General features: G+C 44.0%; 1 protein-coding gene across 1 annotated transcript in view; it reads left to right on the top strand.

The window, feature by feature from the left end:
* Positions 1-7,064: 7,064 nt before the first annotated feature.
* Positions 7,065-25,717, top strand: part of LOC126149809 (uncharacterized) — a 70,849-nt gene continuing 52,196 nt past the window's right edge. Inside the window, exons 1-2 of the mRNA XM_049915835.1 lie at positions 7,065-7,200; positions 23,137-23,262. Coding sequence (XP_049771792.1) covers positions 7,119-7,200; positions 23,137-23,262 — 208 coding nt within the window. The 5' untranslated portion in view covers positions 7,065-7,118. The remainder of the gene's footprint in view (positions 7,201-23,136; positions 23,263-25,717) is intronic.

The raw sequence follows: 25,717 nt of genomic DNA on the forward strand, positions 1-25,717 counted from the left end.
GTACTGCCAGGAAGTTTGCCCAAGACTGACGTGTGAAATAAAATGAGATTGCAAGACTACGTTTCTGTAAGCCCACTGAGGTAGCAGCGAATTAATTCTAATGCTGCAGATTTGTTCTTGAATTCAGTAATTACCTTTTGTAATAGAACAATTCACGTCTCTTAATTTGGCGTTCATCTGAAGAGGTTTTGCATGTAAACTTATTTTGAAATTGTTCAGTTCTTCTGTACAGTAAATGAGCATATTTTAAACTGTGGCACGAGAAAAATTAGTGTGTACAATACTTGTACTAAGAGGGTCCCGCTGCAATTTGTAGTTGTGTATTTCAAGTGCTTTTGCTAAAGTGGATTTGTCTGAATATTGTTTTTAGGTTTGATTTGCTCTCAGTTCATTATTATAAATTTGTTTAAGGGTTGGAACATGTAGTTTTAAGATAGCATTGGAGATTATAAATTATTTGTCACAACTAATTCTCGAGCTTGAGTTGAAACCTTTAACTGATGTTATAATTGCTTTGGGCTCAAATTTGACACTGCTGTGTCACCCGTATTTTACCCTTGATATTGGATCAGTACAAATATTGTAAGCATTGTAATGGCTACCCTGAAAAGAAGAAAAAACAAAAGGGGTAGGACAATATGTTTTTTATAAATGTTGAGAGAGAATTGTCTGTTAATGAATTTGTTTTAAAGGATATCTGAATCGATGTTAGCCCGATACCTTACCACTCCTTCACATCTCCTATCATACCAGTTTTAATTAACATGTCAAAAAAATAAAGTTAAGAAACTATCTATTTTTACTTGCTTACTGCTGCACTTCAGCAGTCGTGGTGTATACTAAATACCCCGCCCCAGCACAGTAGCTCGCCGATAGGGGAGCAAAGCATGGTGGATTACCACAGCTGTACTTTACCAATGGTCTGCGCCATTTGGACTTCGCTCTCCTAGCGGCGTGCTGCGGTACGATGGCACCGGGATTTCAATGTATGTCAACACTACAACCAATTATAAAATGAACTGAGATGCTTTCCTTGTGTCAGTACACAATATTGAAATCAGGTATTAGATTATAAGGGGTACCCGGTAGTAGATATAGATTTGGATCACAATTTAGTATTGATGACGTGTAGACTGAAGTTTACGAAAATTATCCTGAAGAACGAATGTGGAAAAACTGGGATTCTGTTGTACTGAGAACAGACGTGTTCAAAGTTATCTAAGGGTGTAGACACTGTGATAATGAATACCACCGTAGTTAGTTCAGTTGATGCGGAGTGGACGTGCCTAAAAAAGGGGCAATAAAAAGATGTTGGATGGATAAACATGTATAAAAGAAAGGTAAGGCCGAAGAAACGTTGGCTCATAGAAGAAATGCTTCAACTGATAGACGAAAGAGAGAAATACAAAAATAATCAAGGAAAAACAAGAATACAGTCATAGAACCGGCTTGGGAATGGAAGAAGTAGAAAATTTAGGGAATAATGTGAAGAACTAGAAAAACAAATGGTCGTCGGAAGGATTGAGTCAGCGTATAGAAAAGTCAAAGCCACTCTTCGTGAAATTAATAGCAAAGGTGGAAGCTTTAAGAACGCATGGGAAATTCCACTGTGCAACGCACAGGAGAGAACAGGAAAGAAGTGTATTTCGAAGGCCTCTACGAGGAGATCGTCTCGCCGAGAAATAAGGTCCCTATAAAGGACACAGGATATCCAGCTTCAGAGGCAATGTTTAACAGAGGTTTGAGAGACTTGTGATCAAATAAGGCGAAAGTAATAGATGACATTCCTTTGGAATTTCTAAGATCATTGGGGGGCAGTACCAATCACCCTACCATTAATGTTGGTAAATAAAATGTATGAAAGTGGAGACGTAATAACAGACTCTAGGAAAAATATCATCTACGCAATCCTGAAGACACTAAGGCCAGGTATGTACAAGAATTTACTCGCATTCAGCTTAACCTCTCACGCTTCTAAGTTGCTGACAGGAATAACACGCGGGAAAGTAGTATGAAAATCGAAGAGCTGATAGAAGGCTATCAACTTGGCTTTGCGAAAAGTAAGAGGTAGTTGTGACGTTGCATTTGAAGATGGAAGCAACACTTGCGAAAAACACAACACTTTCATTGGATTCATTGACATAGAATGGTTCTAGATGATCGAAATACTGACAAAAATAGAAGGTTTAGAGAAAGATGGATGAGGTACAATATATACCATAACCAAGTGGGAGTTAGTTTCGTGTTTCACGGATCATATTGCACGATAAATCGTAATGATGTGGAACGAGGCATTTTACATTCACACAGGAAATTAATTAAAGGTTTTTGTTTCAAATGTGTAGATGTGACTTAGTAATTCCTACCCATCATCTTTTACACGTACAATAATACAAAATTGTCAATGGAGCACAAAGAGTTGTCGAGGTGAAACTTTTCCAGTTTGTTTCCAAATTTTACTTTGCTGCCTGTAAGACATTTTGTATCACTAAGTAAGTGATCAAAAATTATAGTTGAGCATTGTGTACCCCTTTTGTGTTAAAGATAACCTTCACGTTGAGTAATAACTGTCATTTTTATTTCTGGTATTGTAATTATGTACATATTTTTCCTTTTGGACTGAAGTGGATTATTTACAACAAACTTCATGAGGGTATAAATATACAGCGAAGCAGTCGTCAGAATGTCCAACTCTATAAAGAGATGTCTAGAAAATGATCGTGGGTGAGCACCACGTATTATTCTTACATAAAATTTTTGAGCAGTTAATACATTGTTTCTTAAAGATGAGTTACCCCAGATGATCATTACACATGACAATATCCAAAATACACACATCAAAAAAGTTTTGCATCACCCCGGTTCCCAGAACTCGGGAAGATAGACGTTGACTGCTGATACTGTATCACAGACATAGTCCCTTTGACTGTTCAGAGATGTTACTAATCCCGCCCAAAGATGTAAACAACCATGCATGAGCAGCGCCTATTAGACGGAGGGGCTCCGACAGCCGATCAGTTCCAGTCATTCCACCAAGAAAGAGGTACACGCTTCGTGTTGTTTGTAGTTCAACATGCCTAGACGGTCAATACCATGGTTCGAATGTGTCCGCATTGTTAATTTGTGCCAGGAAGGGCTCGCAGGAACGGAAGTGTCCAGGCGTCTTGGAGTGAACCATAGCGTCGTGGAGGAGAGACAGAGAGACAGAAACTATCGATGTCAGTGACATACCTCGCTCAGCCCGCCCAAAGGGCGCGATAAGATAAGGAATGAGGTTCTCCGCAAAATCGCTGAATAAAGGAATATATGGAAAACACTCACAAGATGATGGAGGGAACTAAAGGCTGGTATGTTCCCAAGTGACTTGACCCGTGCAGTGTGAGTCAGAACAATAAATCCTTGAGGAATGCCTCTGCGATCTCGTAGCAGTTTTACCAGCAAATTCCACCTATATCCACGAAGGCGAAGGGTGCGTTGTCCCTAGGCAATGCAACCCATAGAAGAACAGCAGTAGGGAGGGAGCTCCGAACCGGGGCTTTCCGACTGAGGCAGACAACCCCGACGAAAAATCAGGCACGATGCGATACCTAGAGGCGGTAGCCCACCCTCGTGTGACTTACTCCGCACGGCGCCTGTACTGCGGACGGGTGGACAGTTTATCCCTGATAACACGCAGAAAAAGATTCTGTGGAAGGACTGAACAACTATGACGACTGGAATTGAAAAAAAATCATTAGAGATTTTGAATGAAGGATTAGATTCTCTTAGAAATACTACTAGAATATACAGGAATTATGCCTAACAAAATCGAATTTACTTTGAAGGAAACAGATATGGCTTAACAATGTGGACAAAAAGAAAACTAAAGGGCTCAAAAGATTTCGGAGAATACGCTACGATTTATTCAGCAACAGTATCAATTTTCAAAAAGAACAAATCGAAAAAGAAGATACACTCATACTCGTTGCTGAATGAAAGGTTCGTAACAGATTTACAGCAGAAACTGGATATTTAAATCTCTTGTGTACGTAGTCGCCAGAAAATGGAAATGAGGAGGATTCAGAAATCTTCTATGGACTCTTGTGAGAGACTGAGGGCACCTTCCATAAAACGACTTAGCCCTAATTGGAGGAGACGTCACTGCTCGGGTTGGAAATACACGCCGGCCGCGGTGGCCGAGCGGTTCCAGGCGCTTCAGCCCGGAACCGCGCGACTGCTACGGTCGCAGGTTCGAATCCTGCCTCGGGCATGGATGTGTGTGACGTCTTTAGGTTAGTCAGGTGTAAGTAGTTCTAAGTTCTAGGGGACTGATGATCTCAGATGTTAAGTCCCATAGTGCTCAGGGCCATTTGAACTATTTTTGGAAATACACAAGATGACAGTATTCATATTTTGATGACTTCCGAATAGCGATTACATTTTTGCGATACAAGGAGATACGAAGATTGACCTAGACCGGAAAAGGACAGCAATCGACAATCGAAAAGGACTGTAACCTTTACATATTTATGGAGGTGGCTGAACTGAATACTGATCATTATTTGTTAATGGCAGAGATACAGGCTAGAGCACGATGGACGATAAACAAGGCTTCTGAAAACCATGAGAATAAAAAATTGAAGACATGTTAGCAAAAACAAAATTCCGTCAAGAAACTGTATGGGGAGAGACTGAATAAATTCTGTAATAAAGTAGAAGAACGTCAAAATCTAGAGCAGAATTAGAAATATATCAAAACTGTAACAGAGTAGGCAACTCCATAGGCTTTATGACAACGCAAAAGAAATGAAGAACAAAATAACGATTGTACAGATAGACTGACAGAAAGAAAAAGGAGGAATCTGTTTATACAATGATGAAGAATTTGAATAAATGTATAAAGGATTATGTGAGAATAAATTGATAAATAAGATGCAATGGTTGGACTACTATAACAAACTTTCGAAGCAAGAGACGACGTAAAATACTAGATGTGCAGGAATCGACAACAGCTGATCGAATAGAAATGAAGGAATGACAAGATACACATAGATTCCGGGCAGCAGTGGAATTAAAACAGAATTGATTAAATATATATCTCCCACACTGAAACCCAAATTTCGCAGACCTCTTAATCGATGCTGGACAAACAATATTCCAGAGGACTAACCTATTTACAAAAAAAGATACAGAAGTAACAGCGGAAATTATAGGGGCGCCACTCTGCTGAATACTAGGTATAAAATATATTCGAAACTAGTAACACTGATAGACTAACTGCTGAAAATATTGTCAGAAAAGCAAACGGGTTAAAATAAGGGAGGAATTTGTGGCGCATCCAAACAGTCAGAAGACTGATCACTTAAAAAAAAAAATTATTAAGTGATGATTGATCTCTCGTACTTAGTCGTTTCCCAAGTCTCTCCTTTGATTGTATAAATTTATTTTTTCGAGGTGCTGTTAAAGCTTTTTTAACGATCTCTCAAACGTACACTACTGGCCATTAAAATTGCTACACCAAGAAGAAATGCAAATGATAAACGGGTATTCATTGGACATATATATTATACTAGAACTGACATGTGATTACATTTTCACGCAATTTGGATGCATAGATCCTGAGAAATCAGTACCCAGAACAAACACCTCTGGCCGTAATAACGGCCTTGATACGCCTGGGCTTTGAGTCAGACAGAGCGTGGATGGCGTGTACAGGTGCAGTTGCCCATTTAGCTTCAACACGATACCACAGTTCATCAAGAGTAGTGACTGGCGAATTGTGACGAGCCTGTTGCTCTGCCACCATTGACCAGACGTTTTCAGTTCGTGAGGGATCTGGAGAATGTGCTGGCCAGGGCAGCAGTCGAACATTTTCTGTACCTAAGAAGGCCCGTACAGGACCTGCAACATGCGGTCGTGCATTATCCTGCTGAAATGTAGGGTTTCGCAGGGATCGAATGAAGGGTAGAGCCACGGGTCGTAACACATCTGAAATGTAACGTCCACTGTTCAAAGTGCCGTCAATGCGAACAAGAGTTGACCGAGACGTGTAACCAATGGCAGCCCATACCATCACGCTGCGTGATACGCCAGCATGGCGATGACGAATACACACTTCCGATGTGCGTTTACCGCGATGTCGCCAAACACGGATGCAACCATCTGATGCTGTAAACAGAACCTGGAGTCATCCGAAAAAATGACGTTTTGCCATTCGTGCACCCAGGTTCGTCGTTGAGTACACCATCCCAGGCGCTCCTGCCTGTGATGCAGCGTCAAGGGTAACCGCAGCCATGATGCTGCAAACGTCTTCGAACTGTTCGTGCAGATGGTTGTTGTCTTGCAAATGTCCCCACCTGTTGACTCAGGGATCGAGACGTGGCTGCACGATCCGTTACAGCCGTGCGGGTAAGATGCCTGTCATCTCGACTGCTAGTGATACGAGTTCCGTATTACCCTCCTGACCCCACCGATTCCATATTCTGCTAACAGTCATTGGATCTCGACCAACGCGAGCAGCAATGTCGCGATACGACAAACCGCAATCGCGATAGGCTACAATCCGACCTTTATCAAAGTCGGAAACGTGCTGGTACGCATTTCCCCTCCTTACACGAGGCATGACAACAACGTTTCACCAGGCAACGCCGGTCAATTGCTGTTTGTGCATGAGAAATCGGTTAGAAACTTTCCTCATGTCACCACGTTGTAGGTGTCTCCACCGGCGCCAACATTGTGTGAATGCTCTGAAAAGCTAATCATTTGCATATCACAGCATCTTCCTCCTGTCGGTTAAATTTCGCGTCTGTAGCACGTCATCTTCGTGGCGTAGCAATTTTAATGGCCAGTAGCCTATAATTTCAGTAAGAAGTATCAGCCATTATGCCCTTGAGGTCTGTTTATGGAAAAATAATGCTAATTATCTGTATCCAGAGACAATTATGGTCGAAAGCTGAGATCAGTTCCAGGAATGAGGGGTTCGCAGAAGGTCGGACCCATAAGGTTGTGAGTGACGCTAGGAGATGAGAGGCCGCGAGCTCGTGTAACCGCCGACCTTGAGTGCCGGTTCCCCTCTGGCAGCCGTGCCGTAAATAGCGAGCGCCGCCGGTTAACGCCGCAGTGGGAACCCGACTTTCAGCATGGACGGCCGCTGGGTGCTCGACGTGTCTGCTGCCTCGCTGCTTCTGCTGCTGCTGCTGCTGGTCGCCACGGGGCCTGCGAGTGAGTACACACACACACACACACACACACACACACACACACACACAATCACATATGCACGCACACGCACATATCAGCATTCCTGGCCTTTTGGCTGTTACAGCCGATATTGTCGTTCTTTGTGTCAATGTAATAGTGAAGTCTCACACCATTGCATGCTACAAGAACCAGTGGATTGGAAAGACTGTTTTAGAGATCAGCCTTCTAACAGATTGTAACAACGAGCAACTACGAAAATCGCACGCGAGTTATATGAGCAACACATCTACAGAATCTGGAGGAAAGTAGCGAGAAAGACTGGATATATTCACATGGCTGAATCTGGTACGTGCGGAGACTAAGGTTTTGCTAATTCACTCGCAACACTTCTTCCATGAAGAATCTTAACTGAAGCTTGTGTATACAGAATGTGTTAGCGTTCTGACTGCAGATACTGTGATCGTTGTATCTTAATAAGTACCCACTACAGTGTGTTACTTGTTTTTCCTTTGCACCTAACTGTATTCCCGCAAACTCGTCACTTTCTTTACTACCTGATGTTTTCTGCGCTGTCGTAACTGCACCACTAAGTGGACTACGGCTATCAATATAGACTATTTGTTTTGCGTCCCTGTGTCCGCACTTGAACACCTGACCTGCTGCCCAGGGAAACTAATGGATTGCTCTGTCACACGTACTTAAAGATACTAACCAACCTAAAAACATATGTCAGGTAACAGCTACAATTATTAGTCTGCAAATGACATAAATACTGATGTAATATTATTCGATATACCGTACTCAGTCACCAATAGATATATCTGCACTTACACATGTGACACCCCGTATATAACCACACTGAACAAAATGTTAGTTACTTGTTAACGTAGCGCACAGATATGTTTGAAACACGATAGATGGTGTGTAACTCCTACCAGACAATCAAGTGACCACCGACACCAATGACGGCAGTGAGTGGCGTGTATGCGACAATCGGTTGGATACAATCAGAAGGATCGAAGCTGAGACGTGACAGTATGGAAGAAATGGATCGTTTTGTTTAGGCATACCCGTAATTATATCGTTCTCTGATCTGTTGGGCTGTCGATGTCTAATGTGTCAACCAGGAACGGTGTAGTATACAAAGGCGTGTAAAGAAAGTAAGGTGCAATCGATCGCGGAATGGAAATAACAGTGATATATCCGATAAACTTTGTGTAAATGTGTTGGACAGTGTCTCTAGTATGCCCGTCGATCGCATCACGTCACTCATTCTCAGTTCTCAGCGCACAGTGAGCACATAAAGATGCCTGGGAAATAATGTCTCCCGCCAAGGGTGAGTGCCTGCTGTGAGATTTCCCCTGATTTTTGTCAGCCCAAACAACGTAACTACCATGCATTTCCTTGTTGACACTTAAAGTTCACGAACTTCTGAACACATTGTGCATATTACCAAATTTCTGTCATCGACAGACAGCCATAACTTAGTCTTTCACCAGTTTTGAAAACGTGGTAAAGGAACACAATTTCCTACTATAATGTCAAGCCTTCTATTACTCCCAATCCTATGTTGAGACTTCTTACAGTTTTGAGTCCTCAAAGAGTCAACATCTTTGTCTTTGTTAGTACCATCGTTAACGTTATTTTTTTAATTCTCTGACTATTCTAACTGTTTTACCACGGCTGCTAGTATCCTGACCACCAACGTTTGCATATATATCCGGAAACGCACCGCTGTTGTGCTGCTATGCCGTAGATCTCGGAGGCACTCAACTCACCAATAATGCTACTTACCACGCTACCTCACAAGTAACGGATGTCGGAGCATAGATTAATGCAACAATGGCAACACGAGAATGACGATTTAGTTTGAAACGTTTAAACGTATAACGCTTCTTCCAGAATTAATTATCAAACGTGTTGACTTTAAAATAGTGACAGTGTATTAATACATTCTCAGTATGACTCCATAAATTTAAATTAAATGTTAAGTTTTACATACCCAGTGAACATGAAGCAAATACCACTGGTTCAAAATGGTTCAAATGGCTCTGAGCACTATGAGTTCATCAGACCCGTAGAACTTAGAAGTACTTAAACCTAACTAACCCGAGGCAGGATTCGAACCTGCGACGCAGCGGTCGCGCGGTTCCAGACTGAAGGGCTTAGAACCGCCTGGCTGGTATGGCTGATTTGAAATAAGAGGATGGGATGGTCTAATGGTTTGATACGGGAAGGGGGGGAACCCGTCTCCCCCCTTTGCAAATCGCACAATGGTGGGGGTAGTAGCGCAGCAGCCCTCCCCTGTCCCCCGCAGGGTCCTCGTTCGGCCACTACTATGAAGGCTGAAGAAGACCCGATGGATTAGTCCGGTCTCAATTGCCGATAACAGTTAGAATTTCTAGTTCCAGGGGCGAAACTTGTGACTAATCCTAGTGAGTCAAAAGTATTAAAGTTTTGTGATTATTAGATACTTCTGAGGGGCAACATCACAGTATTCACGATTCACCACCAGGTCAAGCCTCACATTAAGCAGCGAAGTATAAGCAAGTCTTCGGGATTTCCAGTCAAATGTTAACTCAGACGCTTCGTGACTCACAAATTCACATTGGTGTGCTGTTATGACGCAGTCTACACTTGCCAGGTAGCGCCAGGCATGATTCTGGGGACGTCGTTACGACTTTCGTGATTTTTGTAGACAGAAAAGACAGTTCCGCACTGAATAGTTATCACAAAAGTAAGATAGCTAACTAAAATTGTCTCGAATTTATAGTCGCACCAAGTGGTTAATATAACCACCAACCGCTTCAAGTGGTTACGTATCCACTAGCCAGTCACTACTTGGCTATGACCGAGATTACTCAGCCGAAAGTTCGTGTATGTATTACCACTTTACGCGCGTGCTAGGCTGAGAAGCTTTTATTAAGCCATATCACCCTGAGACCAAGCATTAATTCAAGTCACTAAGCTGTACCTCGAAGTCTACATCAGATATGCGCCTCTCAACGGTTAGGCGATCTCTGTTTGTCCTATTCATGACCGTCCATCTGCATCTGGAACTCGTTTTTTTTCACAAAGGATGGGGCCCCTCCACGCCCACACCAACGTGGTGACTAAACTGAAAGTTCTACTGTCACCTCCGTAAACATGTTAGTTTTTGAGTCAGGCGTCACAGGATGCGGGCTGTGATGTTGTCCATGCGTCTGGGTAAGATTACTCATTAACATGGTCCATCAGGAGATAGAAGTGGTCGAAAACGATTGAAGGGTAGCGGTTGTAAGGGCAGAGGAAAAAAAGCGCCAAGGCAAGAGCCAAGGGAAAAAACCTCTGCGGCAGTAGGGCGGGTAGTAAGGGCAGTAGCGGCTTGCTATCTGCGACAGTCCATGCAAGGTGCGGTTATGTTAGTTCGAGGTATCGTGCATCGTTACCTTTGTCGTTGCTGGAGCTTGTTGCGGCGCTTGCTGCGTCCCTGAAACAGTTCAAGGTCGTTGTAGATTAGTGGGCGATCGGTCATAAATCGGCTCACGGACGGTGTAGGGGGTGTGTGTGGCTGGTTTGCGTGCTGTGTACAGTACGGTTTCCCTGCGGTTGCCTGTTTTTCGGCTGGTCGCACATCTGGGTTTCCAGTAGTAACTATGTTGCCGGGGCTCGCCAGTACTGTCGTGTTAGCGTTCTATGGACCATAGATATTTAGTTCCTAGCCAGTAATGTCTTTGGTCTGTTATGCTTCCATCTATGGTTGTGGTCGTAGTTACCCAGAGAAAGGATAAACGGGTTGCGCGAGTGTCTCGTGTTATTGTACAGTCGTGTGGAGAGTTTTTGGAATACCTGCAAGATAGTATCTAGCCGGTATTCCCGGTGAAGGTCCGCGATGCGTGTGTAGCGCGGAGCGTTGCTTATGATTTTGAGTACTTTGTTCTGTATGAGCTGCAGACGGCACAGGCGAGTTGGCGCAGCGTGTCCCCAGGCAGGGGCTGCGTACGTCATCAGGGGTCTAATAAGTGTCATGTACATGGACCTAGACACCCTCCTGTTCAGTGTGCTACGCCTGTTAAGCATAGGGTAGAGTTGTTTGAGCCTCGCGTTAGCTTTGTTGGTCACGTGTTGAATGTGGTCCCCCCAGAGTAGTTTCCTGTCCAGCCAGACACCGAGGTATTTGACCTTCTCGCGGAAACATATTGGGCGTGTGTGTAGTGTTATTGGGTTGCAGTGCTGATGTTTGCGCAGTTGCTTCGGTCGTCTAGTGAACAGAACGGCCTCGCACTTGTCGACGTTTAACACGCCATTTCACCAACCAAGGCTCCGCCGTTCTGAATGCAGTCTGTAGTCGGGAGTTAATGTTAGACGGCTTCCAATCTTGCGCAAGGATGGCAGTGTCATCCGCGTAGATTGCTACCGTCGTGTTATGTGTAGCTGGGAGGTCGTTAATGTAGAGGTTAAACAGTAAGGGCCCTAGGATACTTCCTTGGGGTACTCCTGCCTGTATACCATGTCGTGTCGATTGTTTGCCCTGCACCTCGGTGTTGAAACTCCTGTCCGTGAGATATGAGTGTATGAGACGTACGAGCCCGTCGGAGAACCCTGCGTCGCTAAGTTCGCGTATTAGGCCGTTGTGCCGTAGACGATCGAAAGCCTTTTCGATGTCCAGGAACACCGCCCCAGTTGCCTTGCTTGTGTTGTATCCGTGTGTTATGTATTCAACGACGCGGAGGAGTTGTTGTATTGTTGAGTGGTGATTCCTGAAACCGAATTGCTCCGGTCTCAGGGTGTCGTTTGTGATGCAGTGCCTGGTGAGTCGTTTTAATATTACCTTCTCGACGATCTTGCTGAGCGCGCTCAGCAGACTGATGGGTCGGTAATTTTGTGGGAGGGAGTGGTCTTTCCCCGGCTTCCTGAACATCAGGACCTTGGCCGTCTTCCAAAAGGCGGGGAAGTGTTGGTGCTTGAGTATGGCATTCGTGATGTGTGTTAGGTAGTCTACAGCTTTGTCCGTGAACTCCTGGAGGACACGGTTTTGAATGCCATCGTGACCAGGGGCCTTCCTAGCGGTGGTATGCATGATGGCCCATTTGACTTCTGCTGTACTAGCTTGTCGGATGTTGTTGCGCGCCGGTTGGGCCAAGATGCGTGTGACCTCCTGGTCCGTAGCAAGTGTGAACGCTGGGTCTGAGGGATCCAGGTTCGGTGTGAATGACGCTGCGAGTGTGAGGGCCAACATTTCCGCTTTTTCTTCCGCAGAATATGCTGGTCCGTCGGGCCCTTGTAACATGGGGGTGTACAGTTTCTCCCAGGTGAAGTGTCGGACTAGCTGCCACACGCCAGGTGGCGTGGTGTCCAGCCCTTCGAGTTTCTGGTCCCACTGTTGTGTCTTGAATGTTTGTATTTTTTCCCGGATTATACCCTGGAGCCTGTTAATGTGCTGTTTGAAGTGCTGGCGCCTGGTACGCTGCCAATGTCTCCTGAGGCGGTTCCTCATTGAGATTAGGCCCAGGATCTCCTGGGGCAGGGCAGCACTGTGTTGTTGTGGTGTGCGGATTGGTATGGTTTCGGCTATTGCGTCCTGGACGGCGCCGGTGAGGGTTTCAACTGCCTCGTCAATTTGGGCTGTCTCGTTAATCGCGTGGGTGGGTGGGATGCGACTGCCAAGCGTCTCCTTGAACTGGGTCCAATTCGCTCGCCTGTAGTCTAACATCCTGCGTTGTTCCATGTGCTGCAGTGTTTCTTCTATGTACAGTATAGCGGGTTGGTGATTTGAGGGCAGATCGTTTTCAACGGCAACGTTGAGTGTCGTTGTTATGCCCTTGATGAGGGCCATGTCTAACACGTCTGGCCTGTGGCCCCTCCGGTAGGGAATGTGCATCGGTTCGGTCGGCGCTAGTGTGATGTAGTTTCGTCCTAGTGCGTGTTCGTATAGTTTCTTGCCGTTGGAGTTTCGTATTCGTGAGTTCCAGTCCGGGTGTTTTGCGTTAAGATCTCCAGCGGCTATTACGCGCGGTGATATGTTGAGTATTGTGCTGATGTCGCGTGTTTTAATGTTTTGAGGGCTGTTGTATACTGACACCAGTGTAGTGTAGGCTCCGTTGAACTTGACCCTGACGGCGGTTGCCTCTAGTTTTTCAAGTTCAGGGAGCACTATGTTTGTGTGTTCTATGTCATTGTGTATGATGATGGCTGTTCCGCCGTGACCGGAGCCGTCCGGTCGGTAGGTACGATAGACGCAGTAGCCGGAGAAGTTTAGTTGGTTGCGTGGTTTGAGCTTAGTTTCGCTCAGCAGGGCGATAAGGATACCCTTACGCTCCATGAGCGCGGCAAATCCCACCCTTTTGTTGTTGATCCCGTCTGCATTCCAGAACAGGATCCGTGTCAGTGTCTGGTTGTTTGCGATGGGGGCGGGGTGTGGCGTGTTATCCATGTATGGGTGTAAACAGTGTGGTGAACGCTGTTTGTATGGCGGCCCAGTACTGCCCAGGTTGAGCAGTCATGAGCCGTGTGAAGAGTGTGGCGACGACCGCCAAGATCTGAGCGGTCGTGTGATGGGGGAATATTGTTTCCAATATGCCCTCAAATGTTGTGTTGGTGTTGTGTGTGTCGGCCTGTGGCTCGGTCGTGGTGTTGGCGGCCCCTGGTGCGGGTGTTGGCGTTGTGTGGGCTGGCGCTTGTGTTGTTGTTATGTGCAACATTTTGAGGTGCCTGTGTGTCAGACGTGGTGGGGTGGGGGGCGGGGGGGTGGAGTAGTGTGTGTGTGCAGGTGTCGCTGGCTTGCTGACTGTGTGTCTGTGTGTCATTGTTTTGTTGTCTCTGGGTATTTTGTTGTAGTGCACGCGTGTTCCCGCTCCTGTTTCCTCGTGTTCGCCTACGCCTTCTCTGGTTTTTTGGTTCTGGGGTTCCTTGTGTGAGTGTGTTTTCTTGTGTGTCATGTGTAGGTTCGCAGGCAGTGGCTTCAGGGGGTGGGGTTGTCTTGTTTTTGGGGGCTGGTGTTGGTACCAATGTGGTTGCAGTGTCGTGTGTTGGCTGGGACGACTGTGTTGTTGTCGCAGCGGTTGTGTTAGGTGCGTGTGCTGGGCGCAGAGGTTCCGCGGGCTGCTCCGCTCCTCCAGGGCGTGTAGCCATGGCGAACGACACTCCGTTCCTGACAGGGTTTGGTGCGGGCCTTGGAACTCTGCATCTACATTTATACTCTGCAAACCGTCGAGAGGTATATGGCAGAGGGTAGGTCCCACTGTAACAGTTATTGAGGACCACGTATGGATCGCGGAAAGAATGATTGTTTGAATGCCTTGTGCTCGCAGTAATTATTCTAATCTTATCCTCACGATCTCTATGTGCATGATACGTAGGATATTGTAGTGTCTTCCTAGAACCATCATTTAAAGCCGGTTTTCGAGACCTTAACAGAATTTATTTACGTCTGTCTTCAAGAGTTTTCCAGTTCAGTTCCTTCAGTATCGTTGTGACACTCTCTCACGGATCAAATAAACCTGTCACCGTTCGTGCTGCCCTCCTCTGTATACGTCCAATACCCTCTGTCAGCCCTATGTGATACTTTACAGCAATATTATAGAACAGGTCGCATGAGTGATTTGTAAGCAATCTTTTTTGTAGACTGACTGCACTTCCCCAGTATTCTACCAACAAACCGAAATCTAGTACCTGCTTTAATACGATTCTTTTGTGACATGCACAATTTTACATCTCTGAACATGTAAAGCAAGTTGCCAGTCTTAACACCACTTTGAAATTTTATCGAGATCTGGCAATATTTATGCAGCTTCCTTCTTCGGCTAGTACTTGATTACAGATAACGATATCATCTACAAAACGTTTGAGGGTACTGTTAATATTGTCTGTAAGGTCATTAATATATAACATGAACAGCAAGGGAGTCAATACACTTCCCTGGAGCACACCTCAAGTTGGTTCTACACTGACGATGTATCGCCATCCAAGACAACACGCTGTGTCCTCCCTACCAAAAAGTCATCAATACAGTCACAAATTTCACTTGATACCCCATACATTGGCAATAAGCGTACGTGTGATACTGAGGCAAATGCTTTTCGGAAATCGAGAAATACAGCACCTACATGTTTGCCTTGACCCAAAGCTTTCAGTATATTACGTGAGTTTGGTTTCGCATGATCGATGTTTTCGAAATCCTTATTGGCTGGCATTGAGGAGGACATTCTGTTCAAGATACCTCATTATGTTTGAGCTCCAAATGTGTTCTAAGATTCTACAACGAATCGATGTATATTGGAAGGTAGTTATGTGGGTGACTTTTACTACCCTTCTTGTAGTCGGGTGTGGCCAGTGTTTTTTTTTTTCCCAAGAACAGGTCACGGCTTTTTGTTCGATGGATCTACGACAGATTATAGGTAGAAGAAGGGCTAATTCAGCCAAAACTTCAGTATAGAATCTGACAGGAATTCCATCGGGCCTTGCAGCTTAGTGTTACAATAGCGATTTCAGTGGTTTCTCAACACGACTGATGCTAATATTTATTTTATTCATGTTTACTGCGGTACGGAGATTAAATTGGGGCAATTATCCTGAGTTTACCTTTGTTCAAAATGGTTCAAATGGCTCTGAGCACTATGGGACTCAACTGCTGTGGTCATAAGTCCCCTAGAACTTAGAACTACTTAAACCTAACTAACCTAAGGACAGCACACAACACCCAGCCTTCACGAGGCAGAGAAAATCCCTGACCCCGCCGGGAATCGAACCCGGGAACCCGGGCGTGGGAAGCGAAAACGCTACCGCACGACCACGAGATGCGGGCGTTCACCTTTGTAAAGGAACATTTGAGAGCTAAGCATTTGCTTTCGTATCCTCCGTTTCAGTGCCTGTCTCATTCGCTAGAGACTGTGTGGCGAAGTGGTACGTTGGAAAATTTCCACTCACCTCGTGGAAAATCTCTTCTCACGAGCATGCGTCCTTGAAGTCACTGAAATGCAGTTCTCAGCCGGAATAAGCTACAGAAAAACAGCTGGACACCTCGTAGCCCCAAGTCGCATTAAAAATTGTGTTGTCGGTCGAAGGAATGGTTAAATTAAAGCATCTATGTGCGTAAAATTTCGCTCTGTTGCGGTATGCTTGCATACACCAGTTACTACCAAGTCTTACTCCACACGCACACCTCATTCATAACCGTAGCCAGTTTATGGTAATTATTAACTATCTTTTCACCGGAAGTTTACAAACGGATAGTTTCTTTCAGAATAGCTCACTCAAACGTTAGTATAATCAGCCTCACTTAACAAAATGTTCACGTTCGCGATTAAGCAACACGCCACGCGGAAGTTAAGCTGTTCATAACAGCACCAAAAGCTCTGGAATTCACACCGTGCATTAAATCTAACTCTCTCCCACACTTTACGGCACTTCTCAAAGATTTTGGTAGCGAAATATTACAATATTAATCATTTTCAGCGGAGCACACATCCATAGGTCTGGTCACTATGAGATCCCAGTCCCGCCTCTACTCTTCTCTCTGCACAAAAGAAGATTCTAGTTCCCACAATACGCGAGAATGTGTAGACAAACATCACAGTCAATCGGAAAGCAGCATCAACCACTGTCAATCCCGCGCATGTATACAGAACCAATAGAAATTTATCACTGAATCAGAGCAGTAAATTAGCATAAAGAAATTCTGAAAACCGACAAAAATAAAATTAAATCCCTCTTAACAGAACTATTTTACAGAAATCATAATTTCATTTGCCCAGTACCATAAACTGACTAAATAGTTTATAACAAATTCCCCGGTACGGATGATTAACACACACGTTATCCTCGCACGTTCCTTCATTGTATAGTATAAAAACTTCACATAAAACATTATGTCACATTCACACCTTCATTTAGTCTCATAACTATGTACAATTATAGTAGTAATTAATAAATAGAAAATGAAACAAACAGACCTCCAGTATTTTGACTGCAGCTCAAAGATTGTGCGTCAGCTGGTGAGCTCTACCAGATCGCATAGAAACTGCACACTCTCGGTCTCGAGCATATTTGCATGCATGTTATCTGCCTGTAATGTCCCATATAAGTAGGCACGATGTCAGGCGCTACACCTCAACTAGACACTAACTTTGGTGGCACAAACAACAGTTACATATGACCAGTTGAATTGTTCAACTGGGTACATACAGCGTGGCAATTATTGAGCTACATGAAATAAACTCGTCACAACTTCTAAACTGTTTGAGTCAGGACGTTCAAACTGCTCGATTTGATGCAGGGCATGATGGGAATTAGTACGTGCCTTGTTGTCACGTGGGCCTGAGAGTATAACGTTTGTGAAGGCCTACTATGAGAGCAATAACAGCCCAATTGCTGCTTAAAGGAAGTTTGCGACCGAGTTCAAGCTGAAGACAACCGGTCCAAGTGTGCTAAAACTCAAGAATTTGATTCGCAAGTTTGCGAAAACGGGTAGTGTTCGTGATGACTGTGTTGGCGTTTTTTGTCGTCCAAAAAAGGTGAAAACGTCTGAAAACATCAAAAATACACGCGCTGTGTTTCAAACCAGACCCAGGAAATCGAGCAGACGAGGTGCACAATACGTGGAAATCAACCGGGAGTCACTGCGACAAATTGTTGAAGAGCGCCATCTCTTCTCATAACAAAATTCAAACCCATCAGCCAATAATTCCCAGGGCTATGGAACACTGGTTGTGTTTCGCAACACTATTGTCCACAGAATTGACGAATAGGACTTTGATGTGAATATGGTTTGGTTTAGCGTCCAAGCACATTTTAATTTAGATTGGTTCATCAATAAGCAAAATTGAAGCATTTTGGGGACTGAGAATCCGCATTTCGCGATCGAGAAGTCTGTTCACCCTGAACAGGTGACAGTGTGGTGTGCAAAGTACAGTCATGGAATAATCAGTGCGATATTCCTTGATGGCACGGGGACTACCTAACGGTATGTGAAGGTTTTGGAAGAGGATTTCATCCCCATTATCCAATGTGACCCTGATTACTACAAGAAGTGGTTAACGCAAGACGGAGCTCGACTCCACCGAAGCAGAAGCGTGTTTTATGTTCTGGAAGAGCATTTTAGGGACCGTTTTGTACACAGAAGCTACTGGCATTGGCCTCGATTGGCCGCCATATTCTCCGGATCTGAACACATGCGACTCCTTTTGTAGGGGTGTGTTAAAGACAAGGTGTACAGCAATAGCCCCAAAACCATTACTGAGCTGAAAACAGCCATTCAGGAGGTCACAGACAGCATCGATGTTCCGACACTTCAACGGGTCAATCAGAATTTCGCTATTCGACTGCGCCACATCAACGGCAATGATGACAGGCATATTGAACATGTCATAACCTAAATCCGAACAACTGACTTTCGAAGTCAGTAACCGAATCACACGTACGTGAGTGGTGTATACTTTCTTCATCATAAGAATAAACCTGATGTAAAGAAACACAAACGCGATAATTGGTCAGCACCAGTGGCACACGTACACTGGCGTTGTTGCGCTCTTATAAGTAGGCCCTACTTGTATGTTAGATATCATGGTACTAAGTTACGGTAAATGAAGATTTAAGATATTCTAATGTATTAACAGTCATCAACGTTTTTCTTAATCATGCTTTAGCTATGTAGTTTTTATTTCAACAATTGTGTACAGTCGCAGTCTCTGTACTGTTGGGCTCCGATGTCGCGCTGTTAATACGCAGTGTGAAAAAGGCTGAGGATGCTTCCTATTCTGTAATGAAAAAAGTGCGTGGGAAATCGTTAAATAGAGGCGAGAGGCAAGTTGTTCTTAATCTTTTTTCACAAGTCTAAAGCTAAAAAAGCCCTGAAGGTGTACTAGAAGCTGTATTTTTTATAGTTAAAGCATTTTATAAAACGGCATACATAGCGTTGCAGAATGGTAATCTAATACAGTTCACGGAGCGATCATTTAAATCTCGTTATGATCTTCCTTTTTCCATTTTACTTTGAGCACTTACACCTGTAAAATTCATCAAATTTATGCTAATTAACACATATCTAATCATCATATGAAAAATACACATCGTCTTCTTTTTAGTTTCAAATTGAATGCAAATTTCCGGTTTCCATTGCAAATATAAATTCCGAATTATTCGATATTTTGTAAAAGATTATTAATAAATGTTGTTTATGTTAATAAAACATAACAAATTAAATTTTAGGACAAAAATGAAAAATCTAAATTTTTCTTTATTTGCGCTACGCCCATTCTTTTGCACCACAGACGTGGTCTCATGCGAGCCAGAGCGATAAGCGTCGTAGAAACACAAAAGCAACAAGTTTCGCAGCATCGACCACGCCATACAAATACTGCTTTTTTACCGTACCACTGCATTATTACTCCAACAGAACTGATCTGGTACCAAGGTAAATTCTGTCGCGAGAAATAACAAGGCATTTAAACTGTCAGACGTACTGGAACTAACGCACGAAGCTTTGTCTCACGTCACTGCCGAATGCAGGTGGGATACAGGACGGCACGTCGTAAGAGAAGACAAGAAAACGTGGCACTTGGCGACTTCGTGGGCTGTGCTGTTGATAGACTCGTTATAAACGCAGCAGATAACAGGTCCAGTACCGAAATGTATTTCTCGGACTCGGATGTGGAAGGAGTTCAGAGAGTATCCCAGACGACTATCTGTGAGTAATACCTTCAGTGGCGTCAATGATTAAATACACGGTGGAATCCCTGCAATTCAGTTTTGCATCACATAGCTCACTCAAAGAAATTACTCATCTACATCTACATCTACATGATTACTCTGCAATTCACATTTAAGTGCTTGGCAGAGGGTTCATCGAACCACAATCATACTATCTCCCTATCATTCCACTCCCGAACAGCGCGCGGGAAAAACGAACACGTAAACCTTTCTGTTCGAGCTCTGATTTCTCTTATTTTATTTTGATGATCAATCTTACCTATGTAGGTTGGGCTCAACAAAATATTTTCGCATTCGGAAGAGAAAGTTGGTGACTGAAATTTCGTAAATAGATCTCGCCGCGACAAGAAACGTCTTTGCTTTAATGACTTCCATCCCAACTCGCGTATCATATCTGCCACACTCTCTCCCCTATTACGTGATAATACAAAACGAGCTGCCCTTTTTTGCACCCTTTCGATGTCCTCCGTCAATCCCACCTGGTAAGGATCCCACACCGCGCAGCAATATTCTAACAGAGGACGAACGAGTGTAGCGTAAGTCGTCTCTTTAGTGGACTTGTTGCATCTTCTAAGTGTCCTGCCAATGAAACGCAACCTTTGGCTCGCCTTATCTATGTGGTCTTTCCAACTGAAATTCTTCATAATTTTTACACCCAGGTACTTAGCTGAATTGACAGCCTTGAGAATTGTACTATTTATCGAGTAATCGAATTCCAACGGATTTCTTTTGGAACTCATGTGGATCACCTCACACTTCAGTTTTACCCGATGATTTGCCGTCTATTACTACGAACTGCTACCTTCCTGACATGAAATCACGAATCCAGTCGCACAACTGCGACGATACCACATAGGCCCACAGCTTGATTAGAAGTCGCTTGTGAAGAACGGTGTCAAAAGCTTTCCGGAAATCTAGAAATACGGAATCAACTTGAGATCCCCTGTCGATAGCGGCCATTACTTCGTGCGAATAAAGAGCTAGCTGCGTTGCACAAGAACGATGTTTTCTGAAACCATGCTGATTACGTATCAATATATCGTTCCCTTAGAGGTGATTCATAATGTTTGGATACAGTATATGCATCAAAACCCTACTGCAAACCGACGTCAATGATATAGGTCTGTAGTTCGATGGATTACTCCTACTACCCTTCTTAAACACTGATGCGACCTGCGCAATTTTCCAATATGTAGGTACAGATCTATCGGTGAGTGAGCGGTTGTATATGATTAATAAGTAGGGAGCTATTGTATCAGATTAATCTGAAAGGAACCTAATCGGTATACAATCTGGACCTGAAGACTTGCCCGTATCAAGCGATTTGAGTTGCTTCGCAACCCCTAAGGTATCTACTTCTAAGAAACTCATGCTAGCAGCTGTTCGTGTTTCGAATTCTGGAATATTCCATTCGTCTTCCCTGGTGAAGGAATTTCGGAAAACTGCGTTCAATAACTCTGCTTTAGCGGCACAGTCGTCGGTAACAGTACCATCGGCACTGTGCAGCGAAGGTATTGGCTGCGTCTTACCGCTTGTGTACTTTACATACGACCAGAATTTCTTCGGATTTTTACTCCGTGCTTACGTTACAAATTTCCATTACTCTCTCTTTAATTACAGTAGTATGTTAACTGAGGACGAGAGTATTTTACGCTTTTGTTTTCTCCGAATCACACGGTATTGCTGGAGTTTTGCAAAATATTGTTTTATTCTCTTTAAAAAGTAAATGATATTCGAATCTATATTGTTTCTTTGCTCGTCTCTTTTTACGTCTTATCTGCAACCACTCGCGTCACTGCAGGTTAGCTGGACCAGTTGGCTGGCCTGTGATGTTCGAGATAAATGCGCTGGTAAAGCTGTTGTCCCGTATTATATCGCTCAGTGTGCGGGTGTGGAGAGCATAAAACATATCCCTGTTATCTTACTTGACCGTACACGAGACAGCTTGGCAACAACCTAATCCACCTACAAAGTAATTCACTTTTTTTATCAGCCACACTGGAACCTCCATAATTGACCATATTATTTGCACAGAGCAAATTGCTAGTCATTGCAGTGAAGTTAAAATATGGTACACCATCTCCAGTGACCATCTCCCCATCATTATAAAAACAACGGCTATTACCCACGCCAAAAACGACATCCACAATGGAAGACTAAAGTTTCATCCACTACAAAAATCTTAATACAGAAGTCTTCAGAACAGAAATTTTAAGCAAAAAGCCTAACAGATATTAATACTACTGGAGGCATTGACAAATATTGCCACCTAATCGTCCAAACGACACCATCTGATATCACTAAGAACGCATCAAAGAAAACCATAACAGAACACAAATACAGACTTCCTACACGTATTCTTAATCCAATCAAAGGAAAAAGAAAAATATGTAGATAAATTAAACGACAACCTAATCGAAGAACTAAAACGGAATGAAACCATCTTAACAATCAAGTTAGATCAGAGATTCGCTAACCCAGAGCAAGTGTATAGGAACTTGAGTCACAAGGACTTGACCCACGTAACCCCGTTCTCTTTTGGAATAAATTCGAGAGAACAATGAGCGAAACTGTCACCGAAGAGCCCACTTTACAAATTGATAACCACATGACGGTGGACGAATTGGAGAAAGCTGAAATATTCCGCCAATTTATTCGAAAAAATACACGCTCATCCACAGGACCCCCAATTGGACGACAACCATGATGAAATTGCTACGACGGAACATCATTCACTTCTATACAAAAATACCACACCAGCCATCATCCACTATTGAAAGAAATAACATAATATCGGATAACCTCTGTCACACTGAGCGGCAAAAACACAGCTCCTGGAAATGGCGGCTTTCGTCGATTTCACCACTTCGGTGTAATGCTAGAGAGGCTTTAGGCACGCAGTTATCCTTTCGCTCCGAGCTGACGGAAATTTGGAACACTTTTTTGTGACACTGCAATCGCGAATTTTGAATATACAGTTCACGATTATGCCGCCATATCACGGTATGTAAATTCCACAACATTCCCTCGCGACAACTTCTGGTATCGTCAAGTGGTTGCAGCTGACACGTAGTACTTTGTAATTGCTGTTGTCCTAACCTCAGCGATGTCAAAACTGTAGAACTGAAACAATACAAATAGACGACAAACCCGTAAAACCGTATGTTCAATACGACCGCCATAGAACCTGTAGCACCGAACAATATGTCTCTTATGCGGAGGTGAACAACAAGTGAAGCACTCTAACAGAGGTTTCTTACATTTCTGTTTCAGGTTCCCAGGCGTCATCATGCAGAGTACAGGACTGCCCCAACTACAGAACCATACGATACTACGAGGAGGTGGGCTGCGTTCCCAGTGCTACCGCCGGCAACTGCTGTCCAACGCACTTCGACTGCAGTGAGTACCATATAATATACTGGGAACACCTCATAAATGCAGCTGCAGGATAGCAACACATAACACGGGCAAAGGCTGCAGTTTATCGGCCAGCCGCGGCTGAACACTAGATCACTAACAGCTTATAGACGGTAGAGTCACATTAATTACCCATGCCTATGTTCGACGTCAAAGTGCAGTAACCACTCACAGACGCCAGATGGCAGCAGGAGCAGTCGAGGATATACACTGAAGCGCAAAAGAAACTGATATACGCATTCAAATACACAGTCATCTAAACAGGCAGAATACGGTGCTGCAGTCGACAACGCCTATACGAGGCAAGTGTCTGGCGTAATTGTTAGGTCGGTTACTTCTGCTACAATGGCACGCTATCAAGATTTAAGTGAGTTTGAAATTGATGTTATAGTTGGCGCACGAGCGATGGGAGACAGCATCTCCGAGGTGGCGGTGAAATGGGGATTTTTCCGTACGAACATTTCACGAGTTGTAAGTAGGCTGTTTATGTTTTCTTATTGGCAACGTTACGCAGCGTTCTGTATGAAAATCACTGGCTGTGCTGTGTGCAGTCTGTGGCTAGTTTGCATTGTTGTCTGCCATTGTAGTGTTGGGCAGCTGGACGTGAACAGCGCGTAGCGTTGCGCAGTTGGAGGTGAGCCGCCAGCAGTGGTGGATGTGGGGAGAGAGATGGCGAAGTTTTGAAATTTGTAATACTGGATAGCCGGCCGGTGTGGCCGTGCGGTTAAAGGCGCTTAAGTCTGGAACCGCGTGACCGCTACGGTCGCAGATTCGAATCCCGCCGCGGGCACGGATGTGTGTGATGTCCTTAGGTTAGTTAGGTTTAATTAGTTCTAAGTTCTAGGCGACTGATGACCTCAGAAGTTAAGTCGCATAGTGCTCAGAGCCATTTTGTAATACTGGATATTATGAATTGCTATGTATATTATGATTTTTCAACACTATTAAGGTAAATACATTGTTTGTTCTCTATCAAAATCTTTCATTTGATAACTATGCCTATCAGTAGTTAGTGCCTTCCGTAGTTTCAATCTTTTATTTAGCTGGCAGTAGTGGCGCTCGCTGTATTGCAGTAGTTCGAGTAACCAAGATTTTTGTGAGGTAAGCGATTTGTGAAACGCATAGGTTAATGTTGGTCAGGGCCATTCTTTTGTAGGGATTTCTGAAAGTCAGATTGCGTTGCGCTAAAAATATTGTGTGTCAGTTTAAGCACAGTCTTGTATAATTTTTCAAAGGGGACGTTTCAGAGTGTACCGTAAATATCAGGACTCTCGTAAAGAATCAAATCTGCGGCATCGCTGTGGCCGGAAATAGAACGGGACCAACGAAAACTGAAGAGAAGCGCAACCCTTCCGAAAATTGCTGCAGATTTCAATGCTGGGCCGTCAACAAGTGTCAGCATGCGAACCATTCAACGAAACATCGTCGGTATGGGGCTTCGGAGCGAAGGCCCACTCGTGTACCCTTTATAACTGCAGGACACAAAGCTTTACGCCTCGCCTGGGGTCATCAGCAATTACATTGGACTGTTGATGACTGGAAACATGTTGCCTGGTCGGACGAGTCTCGTTTCAAATTGTATCGAGCGGATGGACGTGTACTGGTGTGGAGACGACCTCATGAAACCATGGACGCTGTACGTCAGCAGAGGACTGCTCAAGCTGGTGGAACTCTGTAATGGTGTGGGGCTTGTGCAGTTGGAGTGATGTGGTACTCCTGATACTCCTAGATACGACTCTGACATGTGACACGTACGTAAGCATCCTGTCTGATAACCTGCATCCATTCACGTCCATTGTGCATTCCGACGGACTTGGGCAATTCGAAAAGGAGAATGCGACATCCCACGCGTCCAGAATTGCTGCAGAGTGGTTCCAGGAACACTATTCTGAGTTTAAACACTTCCGGTGGCCACCAAACTAGCCAGACACGAACATTATTGAGCATATCTGGGATGCCTTGCAACGTGCTCTTCTGAAGAGATCTCCACCCCCTCGTACTCTTGCGGATTTATGGACAGTCCCGTGTGAAAATTAGTTACGAAGACTGTTAACAGTGATGTTTATTGAACAAAAAGCGGTCGTGACATAAGTGTACCTTGCAGAGGAAACTTCCCATCGCACCCCCTCAGATTTAGTGGTAAAATGGCCCGGTGGATAGCCCGTCAACAACTGAAAACAGATTGTAACGCCGGAAATGCATATCTTCCTATTTCCATCTATTGTACTATAAATTTGTTTTCCTTATTTTTGTTACCTGAATATATAACATTTCTGTGTCTTCGTATATCGTAATTGTTTTACTATTTGTATATATATATTTATGCATTTATGTCGATGTATAATTGATTTGTTTCGTAAATATTATTTGTATTTTTACGCTGGGTCTTTCCTAGGGAAAACTGCTATCGAACGATTACATCGATAGGTCGTGTGAA

Source organism: Schistocerca cancellata, chromosome 2 (assembly GCF_023864275.1).
Source record: "Schistocerca cancellata isolate TAMUIC-IGC-003103 chromosome 2, iqSchCanc2.1, whole genome shotgun sequence".
NCBI lineage: Eukaryota > Metazoa > Arthropoda > Insecta > Orthoptera > Acrididae > Schistocerca > Schistocerca cancellata.